Here is an 11740-nt window from a genome sequence, read left to right on the forward strand (position 1 = left end):
TATATAATTGTAATTAATATAATGCAAAATAAATTTGTTATCACCCACAAACCTGTTTGCATGGCACTAAATTAGTGAATTTATCGTCTAACAGTATTTTATTGCATTTTAAAACGCAGCAAACGACATATGTAATCGGTGGTTTAAATATTTTACATATTTACATTGTTGTATTTCAATAGGCAATAAAAAAGCCGATTGTAAATATCAACAATAAATATTTTTTCAGCGCAAACAGAAATTTACTGCATGTGTAAAATTAAGTTGTTGTTGTTGTGTGTTGAGCATGTGTATGTGTGTATGTGTGTGTAGTGAGCAATGAAAATTGATATTGTGATCGGTTTATGTGGACTACCTAAACATGACCCACTATTTTTTACTAATAGATACCCTGTAGGATTAAATAGATGTATAATAAAGCCTGAAATACCAACGCTTTGTTCTTAGCCTATCCTTAGTAAAACCTACCTTAGCTAAGGCCCTTGTACAGTCTATCCAGAGAGGTGCGATAAATCAATTCGGCAATGAATACTATTCTGTGCTTAATTTGCTTTAGTCCATAATACCTCTTGCGCTTATTGCATCTGTACAGGGTGTAAGTATGCACAGCATAAAAAATAAAAAAAAAAATATATGTGCATAAAAAGTTTCAAATTACGTTACTCTTTAAACTGCTTGACTTAAGCCAAAAACAAAAATTGCATTAAAAAACAGTTACATAATATCACATATTAAAAATAAATCATTTGAAAATAAACTCTTTAAAATTGTAATTTGAAGTACTTTATAGTTACATACTAGAAACATAAGCTTTTTAAAATATATCCATATTCATTAATCAGCGATTCGATTCGGTAACTTAGAACACTTTACATATATATATTTTTTTAATTAAAGCAAGGTATAATTTATATTATCTCTTAAAAAAAATTATAGAATATTAATTTAATAATGTAATATGCTTTTATCAAATGTTTATATGTAGAGTGCAAGCCTGCAATTGAGTATATCAATAATAATCTCAAGTACCTTCAATTCTTATCATCAGTTTGTCCTACCTAAGATAGTAATATTATTAGCCAACTCTTCGTACTATACAATTTACAAAATATATTTAATATACACAAATTTGTGACACGATCCTGCATATTTTTTAGTATCATCAAGGTAAGAACCACGTAATTTAGAAGCATTATAAGGACTCCATAATATACATACATTATATTATGAACACAGCTTTGGCCTTTAAAGAAATTGATAATGTAGCTCAAAGTGCTTTTGTTGATTTAGAACTAAAAAAAATGTCAACATTGCATGGGTTGGAATAAGAGATGTCACATAGACCTGGTTTGTGTATATGAAAAACTTCCAAACAAAAAAAAAAAAAACAAAAAAAAGTAAAACGAAACGCATTTCATTCATGATGAAAGCAAACACAGCTATGTGAGAAAATCAACAAAATGGGTAACAAATTTTGTTTACAAATAAAAAGAAAAAAGACCGTAATTAGTACATACACATATTTGTTGTAGCTGTTATTGCTGGGCTGCTGAAGCGTCAGAAAAAAAAATACATATATATATATCGAAGTCATAATTGATAAGGTTGCAGTTTTCAAAGAGTCGAACGAAGAATCGTAATAGCGTCTTATCTTATCTGAGTCACAAAAAACAAAAAAATATATACACATACTGAACACATTTGTCAGCGCTGTTGTTGTAGCTGTGGTAGCCTTTGTTGCTGCTTCAATTAACACCTTTGCGCTGTGATAATAAGGCAGACAACAACTGCGACTGCTCAATACTGACGCCCGGCGTTAAACGCGTCGCGGGCTCGCGTCTCTCTCTCATTTAGTAAAGAGACGAACGTGCTGCGACATGGACACGGACGAGAAGAAGGTGGCGACGGCGCCGCTCGGCGGCGGCAACGATGAGATCGATTTCACCAGCGGCTTTGAGACACAATATCGCAAGGAGTACAGTCCATTGCGGCCAAAATATGTACCGCCGCCAGACAAGCGAAACGCCTGGTACCGGAGCATATCCACCATCATACTGATCATATTTTTGGCCAGCGTATTTCTACTGGGCTCCGTGCTGCTGGTGGTAATGGTCTTTACCGCCAGTCCACTGCAGGTGTTACTCATTGTGGCCGTGTATGTGGTCATAGCAGCGTTTATGATCTGGCTGGAGGTGCAAAGCATCAAGGTGCGATGATGAATTGAGCCACGTAACCAGTTCCATCCGTGTTCAACTATACCATAATAAATCTGACGACATTTCTGGTGGCAATTATCTCGGGTCTTAAGTGTTATGCAAACATATTTAAAATAATCATATTAAATATGAAACGACTTTTGCTGATTAAGGCATTATATAGTTAATACTGATACCAACTAGCTTCTAGGTAAAATTCCAATAAATTATCAAAAAAAAAAACCTTAACAAAACACTCGGATTTCGTGGCGGCGCTCTTCTCAACCAAAAAAAAAATATATATATATATATATATATATATATGTTATTGCTATAAACAAACCTGCTAAGTGTAATCGAAACGTTTTTTACGATCAATAAATGAACCATCGAATTCATAAATAGTGTTTTCTACACCAAATTCATTTCGGACTCAATTTCAAGATAACTTAGTAACAGTCTTTGAGAACTAAAGAATTGGTTTTTAGCTGTTGCATCAAATGACAATGAAATATAAGCAAAACAACAAAACTGTTGACATTCAACTCGCACTACAATAGCTTCATGACTGCAGAATATATAAAATACATATACAAGGTTATTATATATATATATCAAAAGTGGAGCGTTAAAATTGTTGTAATTGAGAGCATGACTTTTGACAGAAAAATTTGTCAACTCAAAACTTCTAACAACGTTCCACAATCAAAAAACATATTTTCAAAATTTGTGATTAATTTTATATTCATAAAAATTGTATATTAAGAATTATTCTTCGTGGCGTAAAATACAAGCATTCAGTATATATGAACTTATGAAACTTTATATCATACGGACAGATATCATAGACATATCATGAGCTTCGTATAACTTAAGAACTTAAAAGTTACGTGAACAATTTGTATTCCCTTGTTGAGGGTATTATGACTTTGTCATAAAATATATCACGATAGAAGGAGATATCTCCGAGCCCATAGAGTATATATACTCTAGATCAGCATCAACAGCCGAATTGATATAGCCAAGTCCATTTGTCTTGAAACTTTGCATAGAACCATCTTTCGGCTGTACATATGTATGTTCGAGCTGGGCGGAGGAGACCACTATCTTATATAACTGCCAATTGGAAAGCTGGGCCGAATAGTTGGTTCTTATAAAAATATTTTGTTTTCCAAGCTATTTTCCTCAAACTCAGCACTTACGAGCTTCACTATGCTCACATAGGCAAATGTCTACAAGAGTATTAGATCTTTGGAGTGCCAAAAATATTCTTACTTTCTGTTTTTTTTTTCAAATTCTGCCAAGCAAAGCAGAACAAAGCAATCGCATCCTGTTGAAAAAAACTACAACTTTAATTTCCGCTAGCAAAAGGTGACTGAACGAGGGCAAAGGGCAACAGCTGACTTACCTTAATTACTCACAGTATTTCGAGCCATGCTAATTATTTGCACAGTGCACTAAGGAAAATACGTATATATATGTTTGTGTGTGTTTGTGTCTGTGTGTGTGTGAGTTTGTGTCTGTGTGCCTGTGTATGCTTAGTGTGGCTCGTGGCCAAGACTAGGATGGCGTCGACGCCGGCGTATTTAATTATAATGGCGAATGCGCTTAGCTTAAGCATTAATGTCGTTTCCGTCTGTTGACGGCGATGGCGATTGCGATGACGATGGCAAGGACGAAGGATATATATATATGTATATAGCAAGCTAAAGGCGTGGCCTTTTTTTTTGGCTAGCCTGGCCGCTCGGTGTGGCGTTTTAATTAGAAACCCGGCATGTCCTTTAAACATAATTTTTCTTTGGCTGCAAGAAGATTACGTTTGAAGTTGTGGATTGCGCTTTCTGATTTGCTGCCTTGATAACAATTAAATGCAATCATTAAGCGTAAGTTACCCTGTAAAAAGGTTTAAGCATAAAGTCTACTGCAGCCAAGTTCATTAATATTCCGCGATAAGGCAGAGAACAAATTGATTTTCTTGCCAACTTTGCATAGTATCTGATAGTCGTGCCTTTTTATATTCTTACCACAGTCATTCTTTGATTTATTGCTCGATTGGCCAATATTGTCAATAAATGCTTTATTTAAACAAAAGCTGCCTGCAGTCATTATTTTTGCTCTGTTCATATTTATTTATTTATATGGTTTTCAACTATTTAAAGGCCTGAATTATGCATAAGCGAAACATTTTAAGTTATTCTGTTTTTGCAATAAAACACAATTGTTATAGACATAGTCAATTGCACAACAAAAGGTTACAGGCCAAGTATGTAAATAGACAAGGATTGCACATTTTGCAAGGACACCAGGGCCAAAACGTAGCTGTCGCTGATTTTTGCCTCCTTCTGCCATGTCTAGGGAAATGTGTCTTAGAAATTTCTTAAGTAAATCTCAGTTGAACACTTTTCATTTAGCCTTTCAGGCGTTGCCAAGCTAAGAAAGCGAAGGACAAACTGGGTAAATGAAAAATTTGAATGCAAGACCTGCGGACAGTGTCTGAAGAGTCCTTGGAGACTGCTGCTTGGCAAGGATAAGTTGAAATTTATAAATAAATAAGACTAAGCTATAAACCAACATGTGTTGCTGTTATGAAAACAAAAGTGTTTATTTGTTAGCCGCATATAATTATATATTCCTATTTGAATTTAAAAATGTTTAGTAAATTTAAGCTGGAGTTAAATTTAGCTGGCATTTAAGTTAACAGCCCTTAGAGACAGACAGATAAATAAGTCATTAATTCTCTTTAAAAATGACTGAAAACTGTTATTATACACATGTTAAAGAGCACTGCAAATATTGATTGAATATCATATGTAAATTATGCTCATACAAAATGTAGCATTTTTTATAATATTTTTTAACCTTAACGAAAATTGCAAAAAGCAACCGCAACACTTTCAACAAGAGTAATTATGCATTTTATAATGCTTACAAATTAACAACAACAAAAAAAAAGAAATGCTGCTGAGCATTTTATTTGAAATTTATGCAAAAAGCCTGGAAGCCTTGTCGAACAACACTTTGGTCCATCCAATGAAGAGTCGCATTTAGATTTGCACACAAACGCATTTGAATATTCAATTAAGTCTAACTGCCAATTCTGTGATAAGCTGCTGCTCAACCCCAAAAGCTGACAACTGACTGAGCGCTAACCAAAAATCTGGAATTGTGTGCAATAAAAATAAACTCAATTCAAGGCCGACAACTGTGTGTGCGCCTATTCTATTCGCTTTTGGCCAGATACATTGCCGATTGCAAGCTGTGATGCCAATTTGCGTGCTAAAGCTGGGCCATAGACGTTTTCTTCTCATTTGTGCTAAGATTACAACTGACATACATTGAAATTAAAAGTATATTCAGAAAAGTGTCCTAAACATTAGATGCTTCATAGAACCAATCGACAATATCGATAGAGTAATCGAAACTTTTTGTTATCAAAAGCATATTTGCTTTGCAAGCAGATTTTATTAAGCACATTTTGTTATTATGCAATGTAAATTCGAAAACCAAATGGGGAATAAAATTTGTCACCTAAAAACACAAAGAAGAAACATAAATTTCCAAAATTCTCGTGCTCTGTGCATGTATAGTATGTAGAGAATGTAACGAGCATGTCAAAGCATTTTGTGACATATTTTATTTATTTTATAACGAGTAAATGCCGAAAAAGTCAAAAGTACGCAAACAACATGCATAAATTACCACAAAAGAGACACTTCGAGCGAGAGGCATTTGTCCTGGGGCTAGTCCTGAGGCTACGCTGCAACTGCAATGTGCAAAATGTGTTGAAATATTAAAGCCAAAAAAAAAAAAAACAGAGAGAGAGAGAGAGCACAGCAAAAGCTGTGGCCAAATGCAGATGAGCAGCATTCTTTCTATGCCAAAGTTTTTGGACACTTTTCTGAAAGCCTAACAGGCCACTTTAGTTTTAACCGCAAAGTTTGCTGTGTGCACCGACCTCGTTGCACTTTTGTTTGGCCATTGGCCTTTCATGTCATTTAACTATTTTTCGTTATTTCTCTTTTCTTTTTTTTTTCCCAGTAGCAATTTGCTAGCACAAGAGTGGTGTCCTGCACACTGTTGATTGCCGGGCATTTCAATGGGCAACTGTGAAGTAGTCTGGACTATATTTATTTAGATTCAAGTTGCGTGTCGCTCAGTTGCCAAAGCCACTCGTTTAAAATGTTGCATATATATTTGACCTTTATACTCTTGCGAAATATCGAGCAAATTAAAACAGGCTTCTGTGTCCGCACAAGGTCAGGTTGATCGGGACGCCTAAAATCGATGGTTGGCAATTTCTAGAGAATTCTTTTTTTACCTGGTAGGTAGGTCGCAGGGGTGTAACCTTTGGATGCGTGTTTCTGTGATTGGATTAGCCAAGACTCTAGAGATCGCGCTCGGATGAAGAATTTGAGAATTTGGTTGAAATTTGCAGCTGGCAAACAGCCAGCCGAGCTTTTGGAGCTCTCTCAACCACTTTGCTCTGGTTGCTGCGATGTGGAAGCCCCAGATGTGCCTGCGCTACAAAAATATATTTTGCAATTAGAAAACTTTGTTATTTGGTAAGGGTATTCAGTATTCCTTAGGCCGAATACTCGAATGCCAGCCGTACTTGTTCCACTTCTGCTTTATCCATCAACTAGTATAATATTTATCCTCTTGGCATTGATTTTATTGCCTGCTCTTCGATTGTTGAGTGCTTGCGTTTGCTCTCTTTTTTTGTTTTCTTTTATTTATTTATTTTTTTGTTGCTGCATTTAATGGCATGAAAATTAATTTGACATTAAATAGTGTGTGTTGCATTGTTCTTGTATTGTGTTATTTATTGTATTAATGTTTGCGAAATGCAAATAAATTGAGCAGGCACATTTTACGCTTGTTTTATATTGTCACGTGTCGCTTGCCGACATTGCCAGCATATTATATTTATGAGTATCACAAATAAATCAGACCGTTAATGTGTTAATTATTTCATACTGTTGCTGCCACCGTTGCGTATACTTGATAAATATGTAATTGCATATGCAAACAATTGAACAAAATTATTTGTAAGCACAGTAAAGGTGCTCGAAGCAGCAACAAAAAAATCATGTATTATTGACACGTGTTGACTTTATTGGAGCTTATATAAAACGAACTTAAAAATTTTCTCTTTTAAGCTAAGCTAGTTTGAAATATTGTGTATATAAAAATATAAAATATGCTAGATATGTTTTGTAATATTTTCTCATAATTTATTTATTTAATTTGATTGCTTCAAATTGTTCTTGTATTATCAAAAATATGTATAAATATTATTTAATTTATGTTTCTTTAGAAATTAATATTGATTATTATTTTTCTAGTACTTTAATGTTTTTATAATAAGGCAACTATGCTTGTTACCATTTTTGTTTTATTATTATTTGTTTTTTTTTTAATATATATTATATATATTGTTTATTACTTTTTTTACTTAAGCATTTGGATGCTTCATATTAATCGTTTTCTATAATTTACTAAAATTCAACAGGGCGTATAAGTAATATTCAATTTCTTTTGTGCTGGCAACTCAAACGGTTGTTGTCCAAGCTTAAGCGAGCTTTTTATAACTGTCAGTCAGAAAGAAAATGGCCGTAACGTTAAAGTTCCGAAAGCTAACGAGATGAAATGTGCCCTGACTAATGGTGGCAACAACTTTAAGCTTTCTTTATAATTAACAACAAATGAATGTTAAATATAGCCATCAAAATATTTTACATTCTTCTGCTCTTAAACAATGAAACCTGTTTGAATATATTTGAATGTATTCAAGCAAAATTCCTAAGCTTTGGAAAACCTGAAAAGCCTGACAACCCTATGCACTGTGCAAGGAGTCCCGACGTCGACGACTGCGTCTAGCAACGACGCAAGCAACGCGAAAAGCTTCTCAATTTGTCGTAAATTTTCCGGCACAACAGACGCAATCATTCTGTTGCCGTAGCCGCGCGAGCTTGTGCTTAGTTAAATAAAGTGAGAGCACACACAAAATTGTAGTAGAAATACTTGCAAAATTAATCTAATTAAGCAAAAGCCGCGAAAGCAAAGAAAAAAGTTCAAAAATAATAATAAAAACCAAAAACTAATTAACTATTCACAATTGCCAAACGGAATACGTTTGTGTGCGTGTGTGTGTCGTGTGTATTTGCCAGGGAAATGTGAATGCGAGAGAAAATTGTGCACGGAAAAGCCAAGTGCAATAAACTGTGAATTATCCAGAATTAGCTCTATACAAACTGCAGTTGGGCCCTGTGCACGGGAGCAACCCATAATTCTATTGCTGAATGTCCAGCTAACTGTCGTCTAGTATATTATGCAAATTAATTTCAATTGGTTTGCACTCTGGATACACAAACGCAGCAGCAGAAGCAGAAGCAGCAGCCGCAGCGGCTTTACTGCTGCTCTTCTTGTTGTTGTTGTTATTCTTGTTGCTTGTAGTAGCGGCGTAGTAGTTGTCGTAGTAGTAGTATTTAGTTGTAGTATAAGGTTTTTCACCATTTTGCGTATACACAATTTGAACAACAAAATGCCTAAACTGTGTGCCTGTTAGTTGAGCATTTTTCGTTCCCGTTAGGCTTGCAGCTCGGAAAATGCTGTACTCACATCTTCTGCCCACCCAAACTCTACTTCCGCCATTAATAACAAGTGTGTGCGCGTGTGTGTGTGTGTGTGACTGTGTGTATGCGTGTGTGTACGTGCTCGCCTTGATTTACCGGCATTTGCAGTGCTAAAGCCATGAAAATTGTTTTACAAGAATTTCTTAATCATACGTGCAGCACATACTACAACATGCTATACAAAAGTTGAGAAAATACCGTTACCTTTTACGCGCGTAAGTAATTAAAAATACTCGCAGCTTATGCTCGAGAAAATGTTGTTAAACAATTAACAACAATTTACAATTTGCCGCAACATTTAAGTCCAGCTTTTGATTGAGGAATGCATTTAGAATTGCGTTGCGGTTTTACGAAACACACATAAATATTTTTATTAAAGTTCAGTCCAGCTTTTTGCTCAGCGAAAAGGTTAAACATTTGTGGAAATAGGCATTAGACTTAAATATGTCAATTATATTGTCGATATAGTTTTCCGTAAAAATGTCAGTAATTTAAACATCTAAGCAACGAGTATCCGGTTTCAAAATTCAGTTTGTCCTATAACCAAAGGCCAATTCCGGTTTTTATCTAAAAACTTTTTACAATTTTCTAAAAAAAAATTATAATTTTAATTAATTATTATTTAAAATAATAATTACTTTTAGTTTCGACAACTATTTGGTGAGTTTTCGTTTGTGATCTAAGCTCTTTCAACTTTGTATCCTTCTCTTGATAGCAAAATATATATGAAAGCTGCAATCAAAGGGCTAGACTAGAAGACATTAGGTATAAAAGATGTGCATATTAACAACTATTCCTATATGATTTTCCCTTGCAATTATATATATATAATCAAATTCTAAGGCTTTGCTGATAAAAAATTAAATATACTCAATGAATTATCTCTAATTTATTTACAATCGTAATATAAACCCTTATTTTTGTACTTTTTTGATTACACACCGGGTGTAGGATATGTAAATAATTTTAATTAAATATTACAATACATTTTCAATCAAGATATCATCACTCACTATGCATATGAAATGCAGTTCGGGCGCTGCTGCCTATTGAAAGACGACTAAAAATAAAATATCCGCCTGACAATAATATCAATTAAAGTGATGGGCCGGCAGTTTCAGTTCCATTCCACAAATGAAACGACCAACCAACAATGATCAATAAACGAAAAAAATAAAAATAAATAATAATAGCATTGCACGAGACTTTCATTATAAAGCAGTCGGCAGTCAGTAAAGAAGCCGAAAATGTTAATTCGAGAAACCTACGAGTTCGAGTTCTCGTACTTCTGCTTTTGTAATGCAGCCAGTGGACGCCGGCGTCGACTCAGAGCTCCCCTTTCCGTTCAGCAACAACAGTAATCACAGCAATTGCGGACAGACAGACAGAGTGGGAGAGGAAGGCAGAGTGAGCGAGCCAGAGAGAGAGATGGAGCAAGAGCTTCATAGAGGAGTTAGTCTGACAGACCTTATAATATAGGGTATAGAGAGGGTGGCAGGGCTTGCGAGTGCCGGACAACGTCGAGACGCGACGTCAGTTGCACAATTTTGCACATAAAAACCAAAGCATAATCATGAATAATGAGCGTTTGTGATAAGTGATAAGTGCCCTGTGGGAAATGTACAAAGTACACTGGAAAAAATTTATGTTTCTCCAGAAAATGCCAATTTAATTAGCCAACAAAGGAAAGCTTAGGCAAATTTACAAATCTAATTTTATATTTAAAAAAGTAATATTAAATTATTTTTATGAGATTTGATTAAGAAATAAAATATAAGTAAATACATAGTTAAATATATATTGAAAATCATAATAAAATAATTATGATCTTAAAGCATGGCCGGTAAAATATCTTAAAGGCGTCATTACTTATTTATTTTTCTTTTCTATTCAAAAATTTTTGTATTTTTTATATTATATATATATATTATATATATATCTTTAAGAATATGAAATATGAAAACAAGAAATTTATTTACAAAGTAAATATTCATAAATTATTAAGAAAAATAAAATTATATTTAATCTTATCCAAAAATATTGGCTCCCAAATACAGTACATATTTTATTGTCGAAAATTGTCACAAATATGTTATGAAAAGAGCAGCAATGCGCTTAACATGGCGTTGCCGGACGAACAGGTTTTTCTGTGTGTCATCCCATTTCCAACTGGGCATTCGCTAAGCCCGTTTTGGGCTCCCGGTTGAGCGCTTAACGCGCCCAGACATGCAGTACGAAACGGGAATTGGTTCGGTTCGGTTCGCTAAATGGACGCCAAAAGGTGAAAATTCTGTGAAGTGGCACAGATACAAAGCATTTAAATAGTATTTGAGGCGAGGACAAAAATGAAAAGAATTTAATGCATTAATTTAGTGTGTGAAAAACTTGCCTAAAAGGAAAATTCCAAAATGCTCATATATATCTAATCTTTACATATTTTGATCAGCCGTATTTGCCGCTCAGAGTGCTTGTGTCACAGTTTGGTTTTATTTATTTACGCCGTAGTTTGTCGTTTAGTTTGTCAACTTCAATTGAAATTAATTTACTTTCTTCACATTTAGCTGTCGTATCTGTATCTGTATCCGTAACTTGTGTATCTGTATGCTGTGTGTATGTGCCGCTGACTGTCAGCCTTGTATGCGATCAGATTTAAGCACAAAGGTCAGCAAATAAACAAATTGTCGCATATTATGTTGTTGTTGTTGTTGTTGTTTATCCTATTGGATGTGAGAATACGCAAAAAGAGATAACACAGCTTGGCAAATTTTCTAGCTAAATTTCGCAAATAACAAAAGAAACAAAAGTATCTTTAACTATTGCACCGTCCAAATGGTTAGTTTAGGCGCAAATAACGACTTTGTCGCTGGAAAACTGTCACGAAAAGCGTGTCAAAGACAGGTTTTTTTCGGC

At 34.5% G+C, this 11740-nt stretch overlaps 1 protein-coding gene across 1 annotated transcript; it reads left to right on the forward strand.

Annotated features, from left to right (window-relative positions):
- The first annotated feature begins 1849 nt into the window (after positions 1 to 1849).
- LOC115760040 lies at positions 1850 to 2547 on the forward strand. The gene has a single exon (XM_030701208.1). The coding sequence runs from the start codon at positions 1878 to 1880 to the stop codon at positions 2214 to 2216; it is 339 nt and encodes a 112-aa protein (XP_030557068.1). The 5' UTR covers positions 1850 to 1877; the 3' UTR covers positions 2217 to 2547.
- Positions 2548 to 11740: the final 9193 nt, after the last annotated feature.

The sequence above is a fragment of the Drosophila novamexicana genome, unplaced genomic scaffold, assembly GCF_003285875.2.
Source record: "Drosophila novamexicana strain 15010-1031.04,08,12 unplaced genomic scaffold, DnovRS2.1 tig00000387-arrow-pilon, whole genome shotgun sequence".
NCBI lineage: Eukaryota > Metazoa > Arthropoda > Insecta > Diptera > Drosophilidae > Drosophila > Drosophila novamexicana.

Coding starts and splice junctions, on each gene's coding strand:
- LOC115760040 (XM_030701208.1), top strand. CDS start 1,878: ATGGACACGGACGAGAAGAAGGTGGCGACGGCGCCGCTCGGCGGCGGC.